Genomic DNA, 24,473 nt, shown 5'->3' with positions numbered 1-24,473 from the left:
CAAGCAGTAGCGTTAGTTGTGCAGAAATTCTTTGTCAATACTTTACAATGTTGCCAGTGCAGCATTAACGTTTTGCGATCTGTTGTTGACACACAGTCTCTCTGTATCGAGGCCTTTAGTTCGTGGCATTCCTTCCCTTGAAGCCACACCATCAAACCACAGGCATGAAGTTTGATAGCATTTTAGTGGAAGTAGGTGTTTTCGGACGGTATCAGATAGTGTTGTGTCTACTGATTACTTTAACAGGAATTCCTTCAGCATGGCATGCTATTGGCCAAGTGTTTCTGGCGGCCAAGACAGACCATTGGTGTGCGGTTCCTGAAAGTCAATCTCTAAACTGTAGCTCTCTAGAGTCGGACTGTCTGGAGTTGCAAAAGGAGTTGACTCTACCGTTCACTGTCGACGAGGATGGGAACACGGTGTATTCGGAATGCGAGCGGTACCTCAATGCTCGGAGTAGTCCGGAGCAAGGTATCTCCAATTTGACGGACGGTCAGGATGATGGGTGGACCAATGAAACCATCGAGTGCGATGCAGGGTGGGAGTACGATCGATCCCAGTATAAGACTACGATCATTCAAGATGTAATGTATACTCATCACTTATCTTTTCTTTGTACAATTTTTGGAATTATTGGCAAACTTTCCATGTCTTGCCACCGATTCGTAACTTGTTTTCACGAAAAGGAATACCTCATTTTGAATAGTTAAATATTATTTCATGTCATGACGAATGAAACAGTGGTGACATGACACGAAAACTTTTCCGACTGTGGGAAAAAAGGCGTGAGGCTCTGTGACCTTCGGTTATAAAAAGGAGGATCAACCACTTTTCCAGTAAAGCCGCCCCCCCCCCCCTAAAAAAAAAAAGGAAGAGCTACTTTTTGCGGATGAACCCTCAGCGCTAGCTTAAAGGGACACGTTGCCTTGGATTGGGCGAATTGGTTTATGAAAAACGTTTCTAACCGTTTGTTATGAAATGCATATGGTTGGAAAGATGTTTTTAAAATAGAACATAAAGATCCTGTCAAATATGCCTCGAATTTGCACGGTGTTCCATTATACGTCATGAACTAACACGTCAGCACACCATCAAGAAGTCAAAATGTTTGCCTCCTCAAAATGGCCGCCGTAAAAGTAAAAGGAAAACCACGCAATAACAAACGACTGCAAACCTTTTCATAGACCAACTCGCCCGATCCAAGGCAACGTGTCCATTTAAAGGAGGCGTGGCGCGATTTGTACTCCGCTGGGTCTACTGCCAGGCTATATTATAATATTTAAACAATTTTGTCTAATAAACCGTTCTCCTGTTAGGAATTGTTTGGAGAGTTTTACTTTACTCTGCCTACCAAACAATCTGTACACTGAGATGTTGTTCCTTATTTACTTAAAGACACTGGACACTATTGGTAATATTGTCAAAGACCAGTCATCTCACTTGGTGTATCTAAACATTATACTTAAAATAACAGCCCTGTGAAAATTTGAGCTCAATTGGTCGTCGAAGTTGCGAGATAATAATAAAAGAAGAAACACCCTTGTCACACGAAGTTGTGTGCTTTCATATGCTTGATTTCGAGACCTCAAATTCTAAATCTGAGGTCTCAACAAATTCGTGGAAAATTACTTCTTTCCCGAAAACTACGTCACTTCAAAGGGAGCCGTTTCTCACAATGTTTTATACTATCAACCTCTCCCCATTACTCTTTATACCAAGGAGGGTTTTATGCTTATAATTATTTTGAGTATTTACCAACAGTGTCCACTGCCTTTAAAGGAACACGTTGCCTTGGATCGGACGAGTTGGTCAAAACAAAAGCGTTTGTAACCGTTTTTTATATAATGCATATATGGTTGGAAAGACGTTTTAAAAGTAGAATACAATGATCCACACAAGTTTGCCTCGAAATTGCATGGTTTTCCTTTTACTGTGCGAACCAACACGGTCGGCCATTTATGGGAGTCAAAATTTTGACCCCCATAAATGGCCGACGTGTTAGTCGACGAGGTAAAAGGAAAACCACGCAATTTTGAGGTATGTTTGTGTGGATCATTGTATTCTACTTTTACAACATCTTTCTACCCATATGCATTTTATGAAAAACGGTTACAAACGCTTTTCAAAAACCAACTCGACCGATCCAAGGCAACGTGTTCCTTTAAGAATGAATGTCACGAAACTTTACTTTATAGTTCAGGTCAGAAATGGAATGCGCCGAGGGGCCATAGGGCAGCGTTACCAAGCTCATACAATTCACATTAGGTTAAAGGAACACGTTGCCTTGGATCGGACGAGTTGGTCTATAAAAAAAGCGTATTTAACCGTTTGTTATAAAAAGCATATGATTGGAAAGATGTTTTAAAAGTAGAATACAATGATCCACACAAGTTTGCCTCGAAATTGCGTGGTTTTCCTTTTACTGTGCGAACTAACACGGTCGGCCATTTATGGGAGTCAAAAATTTGACTCCCATAAATGGCCGACTGTGTTAGTCGACGAGGTAAAAGTAAAACCGTGCAATTTCGAGGCATGTTTGTGTGGATCATTGTATTCTACTTTTACAGCATCTTTCTACCTACATACATTTTATAACAAACGCTTTTCAAAGACAAACTCGACCGATCCAAGGCAACGTGTTCCTTTAAACCGATTTATTCCAAAGTGACTGGCTATTTACTTTTTAACAAAAATACCACTCATTCATTCACGATCATTCCTACAGAACTGAACCTTGGTATGTGTTTTGAAAAAAGTATTGTGTGACTGGTGTGCCATTAAGTTTGTCTGGATCGTTCATCATTTAATGGATAATGAGCGTTCGTTTTTCGAATCAAAGAATGTTAACTTTAACATATTATTTTAGTTACGTTTCACTCCTAATTTATGAGCTTTATCAGACTGGTGACCATGTCCAATAGACCTTATCGCAAATACCAATGCGCAAGCGCAGACTGTTGAATGAGGTGCATTGTGGGATAGCTATGAATCAAATTTTGCTGCCAGCTAGACCACAATGCACCTAATTCCAAGCTTTACGCGCGCGCCCCAGTATTTGCGAAAAGGTCTATGCTCAAGCCTTGTGGTTGTACAAAAGTATAGATGGCGTTGTAGGCGTAGTTTTGGACTAGTTGGTCATAATGTTGTATGGGGTTTGTTGTTTGCCCCGTCATCGTCTTTGTCGAAACCCTTTTCCCCTGGCATGTAATTGTCTAATGGCCTCTGCTTTGTGTAGAGTTTATCACGTGTCCATTTGGTTGGCTGAACCAGCAGTTGGGTGCGATAAAGGCATGGTTTTAACCCTCCAATGCCTCGCAGCTCGCCCTTGAGATTCATACGAATGCCACGGCGAACTGCAGCCATGCAGTAGCCCGTCGGGAAACGTGGGTAGCTCATTTGTAATGTTGATAAATGCGTACTTTTGCAAAGCCAATAATGTTTCTAGATATCGAATAGACAGTTTGTTTGACCCAAACACGTTAAAACAAATACCGTTTTAAAAAAAAAAAATCAGTGTTCACGAGTATGTGCCTACACTGTAAAACCTCAGTATTTTTGTGCACAAGCCTATGTAGAAAATGTTCTTTTAAACTAGAGCTATGCAGGGCTATACTGCCCTAAAGGGTCAAAGGTCATGTCAATCGAACAAAAGTGATTCACTTTTCAACTTAAACAAGATTTTTGTAATAAAGGGACCGAATAATGTAGGCAATTCGGCTTAATTTCGGTGGAAAACTGAGTTCATGGTTACCGCAGTAGCATCATCAGCGCTGAGGATCTCTCGACCCGGTTGGGTGCTGCTCCAGCCCCGCTGAGAATCACATTAACTGGTAAAACCTCAACATAGTATTATGTTCCTCATGTGCCATTGATCTTGTTTCATGCTGCCTTTGTAGCCTTGAACAGGGAATTGAAGTTTTATTTTCATTTATTGATTTGTATTTTATTTAGTATAATAACTTCTTTTTTACCTATGTGCAGTCTCTGCATGTGCAAACGAATGTTCTGTATTATGTTTCTACTCCTGATATTTTCCTCTTAACACCCGTGGTGACGCATAATGGGGAGCTGTTGATATAAAACATTGTGAGAATGGCTCCCTCTGAAGTAGCATAGATTGTGAAATAGAGGTAATTTCTCACTAAAATAATAAAAGACTTCTAGCTAGAAGTCTTTTATTCCTATCTGAAAGCACACAAATTCTTCCAACAAGGGTGTTTTTTCTTTCATCATTTTCTTCCAACTCAAATGACCAATTGAGCTCAAATGTTCACAGGTTTGTTATTTTATGCATATTTTGTTGAGATACACCAAGTGAGAGCACTGGTCTGTGACAACTATCAATAGTGTACCTTCCCTTTAAAGCAATCGCACAACATCGGTAAACAGTATTGTCCAAAGGCCCGCACTTCGTGTATCACAACTTGTATATAAATTAACAAACCTGTGAAAATTTAGGCTCAATCGATCATCGGAGTCGGGAGAAAACAACGGGAAAATCCACCCTTGTTTCCGCACGTTTTGCCGTGTCATGACATGTGTTTAAAATAAATCCGTTATTCTCGATATCGAGAATTGATGAGTGTTTTAATAATTTCTCAAAAAGTAAAGCATTTCATGGAATAATATTTCAAGGGAAGTCTATCATCAATACCTTCTGTAAACCCTGTAAGTTATTTGTAAATCTGTGAACTTTTCATTTTTGTTGTTCTGTTTAGAAAGTGTCCAATGGCATGAAAGGGACACATTGCCTGGAATCGGGCGAGTTGGTCCATGAAAAGCATTCGAAACCGTTAGTTATAAAATGCATATGGTTCAAAAGATATTTTAAAAGTAGAATATAAAGATCCACACAAGTATGCCTCAAATTTGCGTGGTTTTCCTTTTACTTTCCGAACTAACACGATCCGCCATTTCGTACGGGTCAAAAAATTGACTCCACAAAATGGCGTACCGTGTGTAGTTCACCATGTTAAAGGAAAACCATGCAATTTCGAGGCATGTTTGTTTGGATCATTGTATCCTACTATTTAAAAATCTTTCCAACTATATGCATTTTTATAATAGACGGTTTCAAACGCTTTTCATGGACCAACTCATCTGATCCAAGGCAGCAGATGAATCGTAGCGCTTTGTGAAATCGGCCCCTGTGTATCTTTAGGCATGCCCTTTCCTTTATTCTCTTTCGTCTTAGTTGAGGCTAGGGGTCCACTCATCACAAATCGAACTCTGTATACTTTTTATTATAAAGATTACTATTTTTGTTCAACTCCTTTCAAAGTGACAATAATTGAGTCCCTTTCGTGGCACAGTGGCCTTGGGCAAGGTAATTTACCATTTGTTCGTCCTCCTTTATAAATTGTACACCAATCCAGGGTTCCGGAGTAGTCCTATGCGACGGATTGGCACACATAACAGATGGAGTTAACCCATGTGTTTCTGGTTATTGCAAACAGGTTTCATGAGGCTCAAAACCACATCACACCGACCTCGTTCTCGCTAAGTTCTGGGCTTAATAAAAATAGTAATAATATTCGATTTTATATAGCGCTTTATACCCCATGTCTCAAAGCGCTTCCAACATTATTATCCTTTTCACTGGGCCATTTCATTCCTGAAACGATCTCAGCTCCCCGTGCCGCCAAATATATAGCGCACTATAGCTAAGCCAACCACACGAACCATCTATGCCCTCATGTTCCCATTACACCTGGGCCCAATTTCATAGAGCTGCTTAAGCAAAATATTTGCTTAAGCACGAAAATAGCTTGCTTATTTTACACATGTTACTGGCAAAAATCTCGTGCCATGTGCATTGCTTGTGACTTACATTTAGCTGGTGTTTACTTAGCATAACAATTTAGTGGAGTCTTAGCCGGTAATCTGATTTTACAAAGCAAAGATTTTTTTGCTTAAGCAACATTTTTTGCTTAAGCAAAAACATTTTTTGCTTAAGCAAATGTTTTTTTGCTTAAGCAAAACAATTTTTGCTTAAGCAACATTTTTTGCTTAAGCACATCTATAAAATTGGGCCCTGGTTGTAAAAAAGCAATTATAGTAAAGTATCTTGCTAAGGGACACAAGTGTCACGACCGGGATTCGAACCCACACTCTGTTGAACAGAAGCATTCGGTGCTATTATGCGCTCGGCCACGACACCCCCATGAACTTAAATTGTGTGCACACGAAGTGAACCTAGTTTTTAGAACTAGTTTGATGTGACCCAGCCTTAACGAGCTACAGTGATGATGTTCACTTTATGAGGCAGCATTATGGTTTCTTTTCTAGGAATTAAAAATCATACAAATACCATACCATACCAGGTTTTAGGTACCATTAATACCACTACTACTAATAACTATAATAGTTTTAAAACAGATGTTTATCGACCACAATAATAATGCAAAATGGAGCATGAAACAATAAAAACACAGTGCATTAAACGGCCGGTGCAGATGCAATTGTGTCCGCCATGCAATACTGTCCGCTCTGGACACTTTTGCATATGCAATCGTGTCCGGGGCTATGCAAACACCGTCCAGTGGACATGTACATGACTACATGTATGTGCGCATGTGAGTAAGCGTGCATGCGCTGAACCTTAACGTATAAATGCAGCATGAATATTCACGTATTTTATGATTGCAGCAAATACCCAACGGCCGAACATTTCTCATGTCATTCATGACATGCACTTAGCTTGTAAATAAAAAGGCGAACGTGTTTCGTCGACCAAGGGCGTTAAATTAACTGCAAGGACGGTTTTGCACAGGGGTGCGGACACAACTGCGTATGCAAATGTGTCCGGGCGGACACATTGCATTATGCAGCAGACGGACGGACACGATTACTTATGCAAAACCGACAGGCGGGCATTATTGCATATGCAATAATGTCCGCCGGACGGTATTGCATAAAGGACATTGAATGCGACACCGGTTTGAAACTCCCAACTATTATTAGCTATGAAAGAAAACAACAATAAATACGGTCCTCCTTGTTTAATAAAAAAACGGAATAAATTATGGAACGATTAGGGTTTTAAATAAGGTTTCATTTTGTTGGGCCGGGACTTTCTCTCCAAACCTCGCGTGTATTCAAATTTCGACTAGATACAGCGCGAGACTTAGTTCGCTTCAAAATTTGAGAAACAATTATTATTATCCATTTTTGGTAATGAAACCAAGGATGCCTCATGAGTGACCTTAGTCACTGTAGCTCGCAAGCCCGAGGAAACCTGTAAACAAGGGTGCTTGCTATGTGAACCAGAAACACTGGGGTTAACCCCTACCCTTTCACTGTAGCTTGCAAGCCTGAGGAAACCTGTAAAACAAGGGTGCTTGCTATGTGAACCAGAAACACTGGGGTTAACCCCTACCCTTACACTGTAGCTTGCAAGCCTGAGGAAACCTGTAAACAAAGGTGCTTGCTATGTGAACCAGAAACACTAGGGTTAACCCCTACCCTTACACTGTAGCTTGCAAGCCTGAGGAAACCTGTAAACAAGGGTGCTTGCTATGTGAACCAGAAACACCAGGGTTAACCCCTACTCTTACACTGTAGCTTACAAGCCTGAGGAAACCTGTAAACAAGGGTGCTTGCTATGTGAACCAGAAACACTGGGGTAACCCCTACCCTTACACTGTAGCTTGCAAGCCTGAGGAAACCTGTAAACATAGGTGCTTGATATGTGAACCAGAAACACTGGGGTTAACCCCTACCCTTACACTGTAGCTTGCCAGCCTGAGGAAACCTGTAAACAAGGGTGCTTTCTTTGTGAACCAGAAACACTGGGGTTAACCCCTACCTTTTCACTGTAACTTGCCAGCCTGAGGAAACCTGTAAACAAGGGTGCTTGCTATGTGAACCAGAAACACTGGGCTTAACCCCTACCCTTACGCTGTAGCTTGCAAGCCTGATGAAATCTGTAAACAAAGGTGCTTGCTATGTGAACCAGAAACACTGGGCTTAACCCCTACCCTTACACTGTAGCTTGCAAGCCTGATGAAATCTGTAAACAAAGGTGCTTGCTATGTGAACCAGAAACACTGGGGTAACCCCTACCCTTAAACTGTAGCTTGCAAGCCTGAGGAAACCTGTAAACAAGGGTGCTTGCTATGTGAACCAGAAACACTGGGGTTAACCCCTACCCTTACACTGTAGCTTGCAAGCCTTAGGAAACCTGTAAACAAAGGTGCTTGCTATGTGAATCAGAAACACTGGGGTTAACCCCTACCCTTACACTGTAGCTCCCAAGTATGAGGAAACCTGTAAACAAGGGTGCTTGCTATGTGAACCAGAAACACTGGGGTAAACCCCTACCCTTACACTGTAGCTCGCAAGTACGAGGAAACCTTTAAACAAGGATGCTTGCTGTGTGAACCAGAACCACTGGGGTTAACCCCTTCTCGTATACATAAAAAGTGTTGTTCTTTTTCGCGCAATAGGCCCCTATACCAATATCCTAGTACACGTTCCTACGGCTTAATGTCCCATCCGAGTTGTGCTCCAGTGCACAATCAGCATGACCAGCCAGACCAGGATTCGAACCCACACATTTGTGAACGACATCATTTGAATATTGTGCACGTTTTGGTAGTGTATACGACACTTGGCAGAATGCACGTGGCAACCCAAAGTTGCTAAATTGCTCAAGTTTGAGTTCACGCACGTAGGCATATTTATTGTTCCGCTGAAAGAGTTATTCTAAATGGCAGATAAATGTGTTGTATTCAATAAATCTTTTTGGTTTTCTCTGCTGCTGCTGCTGCTGCTGCTGCTGTTGCTGTTGCTGCTGCTGTTGCTGTTGCTGTTGCTGTTGCTGTCGCTGTCGCCGTCGCCGTCGCCGTCGCCGTCGCCGTCGCCGTCGCCGTCGCCGTCGCCGTCGCCGTCGTCGTCGCCGTCGCCGTCGTCGTCGTCGTCGCCGTCGCCGTCGCCGTCGTCGCCATCGTCGTCGTCGTCGTCGTCGTCGTCGTCGCCGTCGTCGTCGTCGTCGCCGTCGCCGTCGCCGTCGTCGTCGTCGTTGTTGTCAGGTGAATTAAGAAAGCTCACGCGATGGTAGTATATAAGCAATGGTATTCGGTCGAATTGCGATACTAATTGCGTTCCACTAAATACTGGTTTCCTGTCTCTTAATACTAAGGAAATAACTTTACTTCTATATAAGTGACAATTTCCACACCACCGGGAAACTTTGCATCAAAAGTATTTTTTGTTTGTTTTATTTTCTCCACCATTCTGTCAATTAACGACAGTGGACACTATTGGTATTAACTCAACATAATTATTAGCACAAATCCTTACTTGGTAACGAGTAATGGAGAGAGGTTGGTAGTATAAAACTATGTAAGAAACGGCTCCCTCTGAAGTGACGTAGTTTTCGAGAAAGAAGTAATTTCCACGAATTTGATTTTGAGACCTGAAGTTTAGAATTTGAGGTTTCGAAATTAAGCATCTGAAAGCACACAACTTTGTGTGACCAGGGTGTCTTTTACTTTCATTAATATCTCGCAACTTCGACAACCGATTGAGCTCAAATTTTCACAGGTTTGTTATTTTATTCATTTGTTGAGATACACCAAGTGAAAACACTGGTCTTTGACAATAACCAATAGTGTCCACTGTCTTTAATTATAAAACTTAATTATAAAACTTAGTATAAAACTTATATAAGTTTTGTTGATAATTTTTCTTTTCAGTTCGACCTCGTCTGCTCCAAACAAACTCTTCCTAGTTTGGCGCAGTCTGTCTACTTCGCTGGGTTTCTCTTCGGATCTTTCTTTTGGGGAATCGTTGCAGACTGGTGAGTTTTTCTTCTTATTGCGATTTTTGATGTATTCCTTCCTTGAATTGCTCTTTAAAAAGGGCAATCGACACCTTCATAGCTGTCAAAATTATTTCTCACTTGGTGTATCCGAACGTATGCATAACATAACTGATCTGTAAAAATATGAACTCAATTGGTCATCGAAGTTGCAAGAGAATACAAACAACAAACATCCTTGTTGCACAAATTGTGTGCTTTCATATGCCTTAAATTAAAAAGTCTTCAGACCTGAAGTCTTTTAATAATTTGAGTGAGAAAATACCCCTTTATCAAAAACTACTTTACTTCAGAGGGGGCCGTTTCGCACATGTTTTATGCCATCAACAGCTCTCCATTGCTCATTACCACGTAAGTTTTTATGCCAACAATTATTTTGAGTAACTACCAATGGTGTCCAGTGCCTTTAATTGGATGGCTACAAAGCCCGACAAAAAGTTCTTTTAAAAAATCTGTTTTCGAATAAAGAAAAGGAAGCTTTGCATATTTGTTGTATACGTGTAGGACTGTTTTGATTTATGTAAGCCAATTACTTCTAGACAAAACTATCGAAACGTCGAATGCCTGATTAACGTCGACTTGTAAAGTGATCTAAGGTGGCTGTCGTTTGTTTAAATCGGCCTAATCAGTGCCCCGCAATATGACTGCATTTGTATTTCCTTTTAACTTTCGCAAACACTTTTCTCCTTTTCCTCTCTACCTAGGGGTGGCAGGAAACCTGCTTTCTTCCTCAGTCTTTGCGTTGCTGTTGCAGCCACTACTGCTGCGGCATTTGTCCAAAACATGGCGTTCTACACGGCATTGCGATTCTTCATTGCTGCTGGGAATTTTGGCGTGTATCTGATGTCCTTTATCATTGGTAATCCCCAAAGATTATCTGTCTCTTTGAAATGTCTATAAGAAATGTCTATTCTTGAAGAATAGTCTATTGAGGTTTCAGTGAAGGAACGGTATAGGTCCCCTACCACCCACTGGCGAGGTAAAATATTGGACCCTTCTTGACACCCCCCCCCCCCCGCCCCACCCTTCGAAAGACCGTGTATCTTATCATGGAGGTAGAACTCGCTGATGTCCTTTATTATTGGTAATCCTTAGAGACTCTGGCCCTTTGACATTTCTTAGATTGTTTTCAGAAGAATAGCTTATCGTGAATGAATGGGATGAATGTAGTGGGGCTCCAATCGTCCACTTGGCACTGCTTCAGCCACCCCACATTCTCCTCCCCTGAACCACCCCCCCCCCCCCCCAGGAAACATGTTTGGTGAAGCCACTGGCCTTAAAGGAATACGTTGCCTTGGATCGGTCGAGTTGGTCTTTGAAAAGCGTTTGTAACCGTTTTTTATAAAATGCATATGGGTAGAAAGATGTTGTAAAAGTAGAATACAATGATCCACACAAACATGCCTCGAAATTGCGTGGTTTTCCTTTTACCTTGTCGACTAACACGTCGGCCATTTATGGGGGTCAAAATTTTGACTCCCATAAATGGCCGACCATGTTAGTTCGCACAGTAGAAGGAAAACCACGCAATTTCGAGGCAAACTTGTGTGGATCATTGTATTCTACTTTTAAAACATCTTTCCAACCATATGCATTTTATAAAAAACGGTTACAAACGCTTTTGTTTTGACCAACTCGTCCGATCCAAGGCAACGTGTTCCTTTAAGATGGAACTGCGTGGGCTTAACAACCTGGTACCATTAAGTCGACATTTTGTATTGTAATAAATACCAGCCAGTAATTGAAATTGGTAAAGGAGCATGACTTGACCAGCTGTGCCAAAATCAGGGATGGTACAGATCATGATATGTTTTGAAAGTATCACAACAATCTGAGGAAACTTCAGACGATCTTCAAGCTTAGGAATAATAAACATTCATTCTTCAAACATTGTCACGTTAACGACCTCCAGGTTTCCAATACCAACTTTTCAGGGTCGCAACCTCGTTCTCTTGGTCTACACAAATTACAGCAATGCGGTCAGAAATGTCTCACGTTGATCTTGAAACATGAGTTCAGGTTCACGTTGGCTTAAATAGTATGACTATACTTTAAACACGAAGTCGAAATCTGGGCCTCATCTTCGCTCGGCCACCCAGTGGCCAGTCTATCAATGACCGCTGGGGTGGGTAATCAACTAGGGGTAGATTCTTAGTAAGGAAGTACGTCATGTATGCAGTGCATAGAAATTATGTTGCAGTGTGAGTGTGATGCATGATGGGACTGCGCATTATAAAACCAATGAGCGTGCATGATACGTTTACCCATTAGTAGGGTCATATCTTTGGATTCCGTGACAATTTTTTTGCTACCTTTTTTTCTCGATGGATTTGAGTTCAGGAACCATTTAAAAGGAAAATTAGCTCCTATGAACCTCTGAAATGTGATAGGAACTTTTTTTATTGCGCAATATTCAAAATGGCCGCCGACGCCATCTTGAAAAACATAAATTGTAATAGCTCTGGCACCAGATGACCTAGGTGGACAAAGGAGATGTCCTTTTCCACTATATCTGACATGACAAATACACTGGAGTGGTAATTGTAAGGTTTGGGGGCCATCTTGACCTCTTAATCCAATATGGCCGCCGACGCCATCTTGAAAAACATAAATTGTAATAGCTCTGGCACCAGATGACCTAGATGGACAAAGGAGATGTCCTTTTCCACTATATCTGGCATGACAAATACACTGGAGTGGTTATTGTAAGGTTTGGGGACCATCTTGACCTCCAAATCAAATATGGCCGCCGTACGCCATCTTGAAAAAACATAAATTGTAATAGCTCTGGCACCAGATGACCTAGACGGACAAAGGAGATGTCCTTTTCCACTATATCTGGCATGACAAATACACTGGAAGGGTTATTGTAAGGTTTGCGGACCATCTTGTCCTCTAAATCCAATATGGCCGCCGGAAGCCATCTTGAAAAAACTAACTTTCATTGGCTCTGGCACCAGATGACCTAGACGGACAAAGGAGATATCCTTTTCCACTATATCTGGCATGCCAAATACACTGGAGTGGTAATATTATAAGGGACCATCTTGACCTCGAAATCCAATATGGCCGCCGAACGCCATCTTGAAAATTTGAAATGTGAAAGCTGTGGCACAAGAAGAGCTATAAGAACAAATAGTGTGTCATTTCCCACTATTTCTGGCATTACAAATTAATTTTAAAATGTTTTTTTATAGTTCTGGAACCATCCTTACCTCTAAATCCAAGATTCACATCATAGCAGCTTCACTATCACAACCTATCTCACTTTTCACTTAGCTGCCGCTATCACTGTTGTCATGTGTCTGCGGGTTTGTTGGTAGGGACATGGATCAGGGAATGGGGGGGCTTAGTATAACGGATTGGCAGACACAAGCCATTTGCAAGATGCAACCCATGGCCTATTGGTGAGGGGTGACTTCTTAACTTAGTTAGTATGCACGCTCCCAAGTGTGGACAGAGACTGTCCAAGTCAGGCACAAGCCAAATAGTGCTCTTTTTCCTGCACTCTTCACTTGGCAGCTCGGACTTCTCCCAGGGTCTTGCTTTTACAATCGCCATACACGTATGACAAATTGCTCCAAATTGCTGATAATCTTTTGTCACAGGGAGCTGTTTTATCTAGCAGGTCTTGTGCCTCTTTGGACTTTTCAACCCAATTGATCCATAGAAACCAGAGTTATCGTCACACCCAAAGAACATAAAGTGGTATGATGGAAGTGGCCATTGCCACATCTCACTAACACCGGGCACCGATTAGTTGATGTTTGCGTTATACACACACATGAGCCCTGATGTATTCTGAGAAACATATGCCACTTGTACAAAGTTGTCAGTGTTCTCAGTATCAAAAATGACTGCTTCTGAGTAGCCTTAAGAACAAAGCACAATGTAAATGGTGAATATGGCAGTGTCTGCCTCTGCATGGGCACAATATTAAGCTCTGGCATCAGACTGCCTGCGAGATTCTTAGCAGTTCTGCCTACTACACGTAGATGATCTCTGCTGGTTGACTCTGCTGTTTTTAGGAAAGCTTCTTGGAGGAAAACTTGAAGGCGGATCTTGCCTTGTTCTCAGGTGTGCTCAGGAGAGCATGGAAATCTTCTGATTTCATGAAAACATTGCTGATTGGCAGTTTGTCTTCAGTGGTAGGAATGGTCAAGCGCCATATGAGGCCCATATCGAGGATCTATGTGTATACATCAGGCTCTGGAATGGCAGTCGAAGTAAGACTTTTGCGGGAGCTTGCTTTTCTGTGTCTTATGCATGGTTCCATTGACGTTGAAGATTGCTACGGAAGGCACAACACGATTCTGCAGGATGTCTTCAAGATTGGGCACCACTCGTTTCGACCAGCCAGAGAACAGAGGCCAAAGCTTTACACTCCATTTCCTCCATCCTTACTGCAATTCTCGAGTTGAAAAGTTCTTCTGATGCTTGCTATTTCGAGTGTCTGAAAGGAGTTGCTTTTCATTGTTTGGAATTGCCAGTCATCCAGATGTCAGCTTAGAGCCCTTATTCATTGTTGGCTCTATCCAAATGTCAAGGACGACACATGAATATGGTTTTCCAATTATTGAGTGCGCAACATACCATATTCCTTGAATGCAGCCTGGTCTTCAGGAAGGGTATCAAGTATCGAGACTGTTCTGTCATGCCAGGACAAAAACACATGACTTGAAGCGTATTTGCTATTGAGGCTTTACTTGCCAAGCTCCGACTTTCAATTAGTGCTCAAGAACTTTCAGATTCACATGATGAACCTAAGTACAATGCTGATCTGATTGACCTACATGATTGTAGTTGACACTCTCTTCAAGGACTTTGAGGGTTCCCAACAAGCAGAATACTGGATTTCCTTCATGGAAATGGTGGATATTCTGACTCAAAGTACCCATGTCATCAGAACGAGCAACTGGACAGAGTTCAAGTCTTCACTCAACCTCATGCTTCCATGGATGTGAATCTATGACAATGACACGTATAGTCGGCATCTTCTCGATTTTACGGCAGATAGAGTTATACAGGCATCGAACCCGCTCTTTTCCCACGAAGGGCCGAAAAAAAGAACCATCTGCAATGACACCCACTGGAACCAAAACATCTAAGATGCCAGATCCCTTTAAACCTCTTGAATATAGCGTAGATGAGTGACATATTGATGTGGAAAGGTCATGTGAAAGGTATGATTTTGTGGAAAGTTTACAGGATGGTCACCAACAATTATTGCGAAAGGCATTTTTATCTCTTTGAATTGATTGGCTTTACAAGTTTACACATCACATCAAATAAATCGTCTTATCAAGTGGGTTGGGGTATGTCGTATGAAATTGCTCGACTTTCCTCTGGTTTTGACATGTTGGCTGAAGCCCTGAAAACCCTGGCACAGTCTGTTCTTCTGGTTTAGGTCTCACTTGGTCATCTTTGGCCCTGGGCCAATGCAAGGATTACACCGCGAGTTCTTTGCCCGTATGTATCGAGAGTGCTTGAATCAGTTAGAATCAGTTGTAATGCCAGAAATAGTGGAAAATTACACCATATTTGTTTGTACAGCTCTTCTTGTGCCTGAGCTATTACAATTCATAATTTGTGAGATGGCGACAGCGGCCATTCGGATTTTGGGTTTAGGATGATCCCCACACTCTACAATAACCGTTCCAGTAGACTTGTAATGCCAAATTTAGTGGAAAATGACATATCTTTTGTCTGTCTAGGTCATCTGGTGCGATAGCTAATGAAAGTTATGTTTTTCAAGATGCAATCCGGCGGCCATATTGGATTTCGAGGTCAAGATGGTCCCCAAACCTTACAATAACCACTCCAGTGTATTTGCCATGCCAGATATAGTGGAAAATGATATCTCCTTTGTCCGTGTAGGTCATATGGTGCCAGAGCTAATAAAAGTTATAGTTTTCAAGATGGCGTCCGGCGGCCATATTGGATTTAGAGGTCAAGATGGTCCCCAAACATTACAATAACCACTCCAGTGTATTTGTCATGCCAGATATAGTGGAAAAGGACATCTCCTTTGTCCATCTAGGTCATCTGGTGCCAGAGCTATTACCATTAATGTTTTTCAAGATGGCGTCGGCGGCCATTTTGAATATTGCGCAATAAAAAAAGTTCCTATCACATTTCAGAGGTTCATAGGAGCTAATTTTCGTTTTAAATGGTTCCTGAAGCCAAATCCATCGAGAAAAAAAGGTAGCAAAAAAATGGTCACGGAATCCAAAGATATGACCCTACTACATCCCAGCGCCTTTGGTGAAAGCCTCATCTTTGGGTGCGTTCGTTTAGCTTCCCTGGGTCGACCCCGGTCTGCCCTGGTGCGTTCGAATAGCTTTGACGGGGCTCACCTGGGTCAGCCCCCAGTGCCCTGCTTGTGGAGTGGGTCACTTGGGGTGACCTGAGGTGCATGCCGTCACCACGAGAGGGCGAGTGTGATCGTTCGATTAGCCCTTATCAGGGACTCACCCGATCCCGAGTGAGCACCGCGGGGTCGACACAGGGAAGCTAAACGAACGCACCCACTAATGAAAGATTACAGCATACAGTTGTATAGTTAACGCAGTAAGAAGGAAGTCTGGGTAGATAAGAGTAGGCCTATTTACTAACTTTTAGCAAATAAAAATTACACAGATTCCGTTTACTCCAAAATGTCTTTCTATAGACCTCCAACTATAAGTAGAGAGAAAGCCAGATCAAAACAACATACCGGCATGAACAATATCGTTAACTTTGTGTTGTTTTGACCCCACCTTTACCTTTTCCAAAAATGGTTTACTAACTAAAAATTAACAATTTACGTCTTATGGAAAGGTTTACAGTAACACCATGTAATGACTATCTCTAATGAGTTGGGGTGGTTCTGAAAAGAACTGTTGGTTTCAACTCGACGATTTGATCAGTATGCTCTGATCGTCTTCTGTTCTCCAGAAGACGATCAGAGCATACCGTAGTTCCACCATGCAAAGTTTCAAATCCTACTTATTCAATATCTCACCAGTTACGGAGATCGTTGGGCCAGCCTACCGGACCATGGTGGGGACGATTCTAGCAGTGTTGTTCTCTATAGGATACGCTCTGTTGGCGGTCATGGCGTATAGTCTACGCGAATGGCGCCATCTTCAATTAGCCATCTCCATACCAACCTTTATCTTCTTCGCCTTTTTCTTGTAAGTGATATTTAATGTGATATTTAAATATGGTACGTATTTCTATTTGTGTATATATTTTGGTACACTTCCGTCCAGCGTCGGCAGCCGCACCCTTGTTAAGATGCTGAACAGGCTTTGCCAAGTAGCTGAATAGATGCTAGCCTTGCTCAAGGCAGTCGCATTATTCGCTCCGAAAAGACGCAGCTGTAAACCCACCCGCCGTATACCCTTTGCGATCACACCGAATGACCAACCCGTATACACACTGTCACATCGCACGAATACTGTTCACACAAGTCATCGCACTCGTACACCATTAACCGCATGCGGAGGCCGTCAGGCCGACAGCCTTGTCGGATCTGTATCTTCCCGTTTTAATGTGTTGTATTGTAAAAAATCCAATAGTGGACGAAATTGGGGGGGGCTCGAGGATATGCTAGTATGCAGCTCATGAATATGTATATCGTTCGTCAGACCTATCAGACAACACAGGATGTGAGGCAAATGAATTATTCATTTTGACGTCCAATCACGCACTTCCCTTATCACGACCTTTGGACCCTATTATGCGTCCGTGGTGGTGGTGTGTGAGGTAAACATGTCTCGTCTTTCGCGGGCATTATGGTAATGAGCTGACCGTGGGAACTCTTCGCTTATTATAGTAATGAGGTCAGTGGCTTCAACACAGATCCTACAAGGCTGTCGGCCTGACGGCCTCCGCATGCGGATAGTGTACGGGGGCATCGTGTCGTGCGATGTTACGCACAGTGAATACGGGTGGGTTTTACGCACAGTGAATACGGGTGGGTTTTTATACAGCGGCGGTCTTTTTTCGGAGTGAATAATTCGACTGCCTTGAGCAAGGCTAAATAGATGCAGATGTTGATGGTGTGGCTACACAGGGTCAAGTTATCTCATGACAGATTCATTGAGAGAAATACACTGAAATTTTCTGTCTGACTCATTCTGGGTCAACAAAATGGGATTTTGATGGTAGTATTCTAACGTCAGTTTGAGGTGTTCCCGACGAGTCAGTTTTTGTACAGATTTCGGGGATCAAGTTGACTCAGATATAGGGTCGGGTCCTACGGAACCTGGATCCGGGTCAATTCTTATCCAGAAGGTTGAGATGTGTATATTTAATAGGATTTGTGTACAATCTAAACCAAGTAGTCAGGTTTCAGACTTCCGACCATCCGGTATCGACCAGCTCACCCGTGAAATTTCTTGGTCGCCTTAAAAGTTGGGTCAGGGCTGACCCTAAATCGGGTCAGACATGACCTTAAGTGGGTCAAACATGGCCTAAATTGGTTCAGACTGACCAAAATCGGGTCAACCCTGACATGAATCAAGTCGGGCCTGCACTAAATCGGGTCATCCCTTGCATTCATCGGGTTAGGCATGGCCTAAGTTAGTAATATACGTCAGTTTGAACTATTTACTGGTCATTTTGATGCAGTTTGTTAAAAATTTGAACTTTTATAACAACATTTCGTTTACTTAAAAAGTTTCATCTGTCTGAGTGTATAGCTTTATTTATTTAAAGGATTTGGGTACTTTGTCAAAATGTCCATAGATTTACATTAAACTTACAGGGTTTGAAGATAATGATAGTGGAAAGCTTCCCTTCAAATATTACTTACTGAGATGCTGTAGTTTTTGAGAAATGAGTAAAACACTGTCATGAAAATACGTTTGTAAATGCCTAAAATAATTTTGGTCTCATGAGACCAAAATTATTTTCGTGGCATTGTTTTACTAATTCCCCAAAAACTACAGCACTTCAGCACGTAATATTTTCAGTGAAGCTTTCTACTATCATTATTTTCAAACTATGTAAGATTAGTGTAAATCTGTGGACATTGTGTTTTTTGTCCTACAAAAAGTACATACACCCTTTAAACAGTTGTTTAATATTGGTTTGTTTATCACCAAACTGATATTTCAATGAATGTTGAGATCGTTTAAGAAGAAAGCTAAAATGAATTCAACATTCTATCTATAGCTTTTTGCCAGAGTCTCCACGTTGGTTGATATCAAAGAAGAAATTCAAGCAAGCCGAGAAGATCATTAAGTCCATTGCAAAGGTGAACAAGAAATCGGTCCCGGAGAACATGTTCGCCGAAGAGGAAACCATACAGGAAAAGGTGAGAATAAACCGTTGGTCTCGGGTTCGAATCCCACCTAAGTGATGGATGGTTTTACTAGTGTTCAAGTCATCCTCATACCCGGCACGCTCATGCAATCTTTCCCTCCCAGCGTCCCACACTGTGGAGTGTATTTTGAAGGTCGTTGGTTCGAATCCTTCTTATTTCAACGGTTTGGTTGTCTCCGTGGATTGTTTCCATCCTTGAGGAGCATGGGTATACGAATGTCATCTAGTGTTCAAGTCATCCTCATACCCGGCACGCTCATGAATATTTTCCCAGCGTCCCACATTGTGGAGTGTATTTAGAAGGTCGTTGGTTCGAATCCTTCTTGTTTCAACGGTTTGGTTGTTTTCATGGATTGTGTCCATCGTTGAGGAGCATGTGTATACGAATGTCGTATATGTACCCAGTCATCCTCGTACACGACACGCTCTGGTAATCTTCCCCTCCCAGCGTCCCCCAGTGTGGAGTGTATTTAGAAGGTCGTGGGTTCGATTCCTTCCCGTTTCAATGGTAGATTGTCTTCCACTAAGTCACACAATCAATTTCACGACGAGCTAAGATTGATCTCACTCGCCATAAAATGTGTCTTTGTGATTTGTGAAATCGACCCAAGGTCGGCCAAATCCGTTACCTGTGTTTTGTATCATATGACATTATTACACATTTTAACACTGGAAATTGTTTAACTGGAGACAAAAAATTGATTGACGATTTTCTTTCTATTTCTTCTCTCCACGTCTTTTTACAGGAAACTAATAATATTTTGACTCGTCAGCCAACTCAGATTGACCTTTTCAGAACTTCAAACATGCGCAAGAAAACCCTCAATATCTTCTTCAACTGGTAAGGAAAAACAAATCTAAAAAAACACCAGTAAATTCGATGGTTTCATCCCTTTTATGCGCCTCGAGCATCCCTGTGGGTGGATATGTGCACATTATAAAATGTTTAGCAAGGTTCAGCTGCACGTAACGCGAGCAAATACGTGAACGTGAACGTCAAACGTGAACGTGAACGTCAAACAATCGTTGTGCTTCTTGGTCATGTCGCCACTTTTGGGTCTTTGCTCTAATGCACGTACGTTACTTACCTGAAGTGAAAAATGGTAACTTCAGGTTTGCTAACAAGACACAATTTTCTGACGTTCACGTTCCCGTTCACGCAGAGCGTGCAGCTAAACCCCATTTTATTATTAATCAGATACATCAATTTGTATAAGTGTTTAAGACAATCATGGGCTAAGACTTTGGGTTATCGTTTTCTATACCGTATTTCGTTCGTAACCGTCTCGAAAGTTTTGTATTTATTTTTAATTTAGGTTTCTTCATACTCAAAAACTCAGTACTTGCCAGCCCAGAGGCGAAGACAGCCCCTACTGGGTCGAGGATCGGCCCCTCAACTGGGGGCAAGGACACCCCCCCCCCCTTGAAAGAGTCATTTGTTGTTACTTTAAACTCGCCTAATCAATTTTACTCAGGCCTATGTTGCAATGATGCTTTGTTGCATTGTTTTCCTTTTCAACAAATAATATAAAAGTGGTAAAAATTAAAATCGAACAAAGTTATGCCAACAATAATTTTTTAACCAATGCTTTCTGTAAGGTTTGTGAATAGTCTGGTTTACTATGGACTCTCCCTGAGCACATCAGATCTAGGTGTTGATGACTACGTGGCGGCTTTTATATCTGGAGCAGTGGAGTTACCAGCCTATTTGTCCAGCTGGTTTACCATACAACGTTGGGGGCGCCGTCTCCCCTTGGCACTGTATCTGGCAACTGGGGGCGTGGCTTGCCTAACTACTATATTTATTGGTTAGTTAAATTGCTTGATTGGACATTGTTTGTTGGTGTCAGTGTAACAGTTGCTTGAGATTTGTTTGTTGTATACTTCTTGATATTCCATCTTTTTGTGCTCTTAAACCCAATGACACCCATTCTAAAAAACATAGGTATGAGTATCCAGGTGAAAATACGGTCTAAGAAACCTTACCCAATGGGAGACTTTCTCGGACAATAGAGGGCAGCAGACTTACTGAGTAAATCCATTGTTCAATTATGCGCATGTTCAGAACTACGTAACGATGGAAATTTACCCGGTAAGTATGCTGCCACCTAGCGTTGAAAAGTCTCCTATTGTGTTAGCTTTGCTACCGACTAAACGACAAACTGTACGGCGCACAATGTCTAGTTCTATTTTGTAGTTTTTCTTTTTTCTTGTTTTATCATAACAGAGCCGGGTGTAGCCAGGGCGGCAGTTGCTATGATAGGGAAATTCGCCATTTCCGGTTCCTTTAACGTCATCTACATTTATTCGGTGGAATTGTATCCTACACCCGTTAGGTAAGACCAGTCATTCGACCATTCATTCATTCATTCATTCATTCATTCATGGATTATCATACGGATTTACAAATAGTGACATCAGCCGCTTTGCAAGTAAATTTACAATAACGGTATTTAATAAAAAATATAAAAAAAATAAGAAAGCACAATCGAAATGAAAACAAAATACAATAATGTAAAAAAAAAAATAAACTAATAATAATAATAATAATTGCACAAGAAAACAATATCTTAGTTAGCCTTAAAGTTCCTTTGAACATAGCTGTTTCGAGGTGTTTGGTTTTGGGGTTTCTTTTACAAAGCCCATTTAATACTTCATGCAAATTTAGTAAAGGTTTGGGGTAACACCACGTATGACGTTACCGCAAACCTTTATCATCGTATTTCCACCATGTAAAGTTTTAAATCCTACTTATTCATGCGAATTATTTTGTTAAACTTTTTTTCTTTTTTTTTCATACTTTTGACCAGGAGCATGGGTATGGGAATGTCATCCATGTTTGCCCGTATCAGCGGCATCATCGCCCCGGTCATCCTCATCCTAGGAGACTTCTGGAAACCATTACCTCTAATCGTCTTCGGAGGTTGTTCCTTACTCGCCGGAGTCTTGGCTCTTCTCCTGCCTGAGACTCTGAACCAAGACTTGCCGGAGACTATTCAGGAAGGAGAAGACCACGGAAGTAAGTTATCCTTGTTTTCTTTTCTTTTTAACTCACTGTGGGCCGAGGGGAGTTTATTAATAGAGTTGAGCATCAAAACTTACTTACGGTGGTATACAAGATTGTGAGAAAACGGCTGGACGTAAATTTTGAAAAAGAGGAGATAAATTTCTCACTGAAATTATTAAAAGAATTTCAGGTCTGAAGCCTTTTAGGCATCTCAAAGCATACAAATTGTGCATCAAGAGTGTTTTTTCTTTCACTCTCTTGCAACTTCGATGACCAATTGAGTCTAAATCTTCGCAATTTATTGTTTACTAAAAGAAATTGGGATACCCTGAGAAAAGGCAGGCTTGAGTTGTCAAAGACCAGTATTCTCACTTGGTGTGCCCCAAATAACATACAATAACAAACCAGTGAAAAGATGGGCTCAATTGTGGTCATTGAAGTTGCAAGAAAATAATGAAAGAAAAACACATCATCCCCTTGCATAGAATTGTGTGCTTTTATCAGATACACAAGAAAGGCTTCATGCCTCGGCCCTTTCTCAGATTAGAATTTGTGCTGTTAAAAAATAACATTTTTTTTCTAAAACTACATTACGTCAAAGAGTATCGTTTCCAACAAGACTTTGAAAGCTCCCTTTAACAAAACTTATTAAGGGTGGGATGGGGGTAAGGGATCAATAAAATCAAATAAATCAAAATAAAATTGTTTGAAGGAGTAATGTAAAAGGTAATTTAATGTTTATTTTTTTCCTCATTTTAGAGGGTCAGGGCTTCGGACTGAAAACCCTCTTCAAGAAACCATATGCACCCGAGGTAAACGACGCAGACGACACCAATCAAAACTATAAGAAGATTCCGACAGACGAGAAAAAAGATACCAATGCGTCCGAAGTGGTTTAAATTGAGATTCAAATGAATAATGGTTTCGGGAACTTATTAATTTTTTAACAGTTAGAAGGGGTAAGAACTAAATGGTGTTTAGATAGCTATAGTGTAAATAAACCGTTTGTCTATGACGTCAAAAGCAATAAACAGCGCCCTCTCGCTGACACCGGAAGTTGCGCGTGAGTGGCGCACGAAAATTGTGTGAATATTTTCACTGTTTGGTTATATTGTACTACGACATTGGAAACCAGTAGAACATAGGTATATAAATAGCTGTTTTATTTTCGGATCTCAATTTTAATATAACTTTTATACCTTAAAACGGTTCGTCTGAAATATTTGATAAATTAAATGACCAATTACCTATTGCACTAATAGGAACGTACCACTGCATATAAAGAACGTCTATGTTTTACACCTTGGGTTAAATTTCATAAAGCATGTGAACACACAAAAAATAACTGCTAAGCAAACACAAATCTTGCTTAATAAAAATAGGCTATCCACCATATACTACCATACAGTTACCATTGCTGCGACTGGTAACCCGATACGACTAAACTTTAAATTATAAAGTAAACGTTTAAATTAATTTTAAGTATAGACGATGTGACCTCTGACGTCACCCGAAAACCATCAGATGATTAGAAAAACCTTTTCTGTTTTGGCAGCCAGCTAGAAAGTACACGCAATCTTACCATGACCACGCGTCTTTTTGCCCGGCGAAACATGACGTGTACAGTGTTTGGTCAACAGAGGGCGATTTGAATGTAAACATCGGGGTCACATCTTCTTATCAATGGTGCCCATTGCCTCTAAACTGAGATGAGAAGTGGTGGACATGACAGCGAAACAGGCTATCCATGTTTTGCCTACATCTGGTTTCGTTGATATCGGGACACTATGCCAGTACGGTATGTTTTAAAGCAGGTTGAAGACCCTTCATGGGGACATTGTATTGCACGAACTTTAGAATTAATTAGACAAAAGTTATCTCTTGGCCAACTTTTGCAGAGTGACATCCAATTATATGCAAAAAAAATCAATTTCTTACAATTGTAATTTAACATTGTTACATTGTGAAAATTAACCTAAAGTTTTAACTTAAAAATTTAATTATCACTTAAACTGTCTGTATTCTAACCGTGGAGACTTGAGATGAATATACTATACAATGATTTTGTTCATTATCGTTGTTTAATAAATAAAAAAATATAAAAAACAAAAGATGGTTGCTCGTAAACAAGTTAAATTTAATCCAGTAATAAAATAGCATTTCATTTATGTTTGTGTATTGAGTGCATCATAAAAACAACACGTGAATGCTTTAAAAAAAATAACGGTTAACGTTAAAAATAGGTGTCTTTTAGACGATTTTATCGCTGTGTCGTAGATTTAACAAAATAGTAATTGTTTCTTCTGTGTTATACATCAACAAAAAAAAGCA

General features: G+C 41.0%; 1 protein-coding gene across 1 annotated transcript; it reads left to right on the top strand.

Annotated features, from left to right (window-relative positions):
- LOC139937831 (organic cation transporter protein-like) lies at positions 1-24,454 on the top strand. Its single transcript, XM_071933157.1, has 10 exons — positions 1-584; positions 9,699-9,802; positions 10,528-10,682; positions 16,830-16,998; positions 18,986-19,127; positions 19,882-19,976; positions 20,735-20,943; positions 21,363-21,471; positions 21,946-22,154; positions 22,902-24,454. The coding sequence occupies exons 1-10, from the start codon at positions 165-167 to the stop codon at positions 23,039-23,041; spliced, it is 1,752 nt and encodes a 583-aa protein (XP_071789258.1). The 5' UTR covers positions 1-164; the 3' UTR covers positions 23,042-24,454.
- Positions 24,455-24,473: the final 19 nt, after the last annotated feature.

This window comes from Asterias amurensis, chromosome 5 (assembly GCF_032118995.1).
Source record: "Asterias amurensis chromosome 5, ASM3211899v1".
NCBI lineage: Eukaryota > Metazoa > Echinodermata > Asteroidea > Forcipulatida > Asteriidae > Asterias > Asterias amurensis.
Note: the sequence above shows the minus strand (reverse complement) of the source record. Positions and strands in the feature narration are given on the sequence as shown.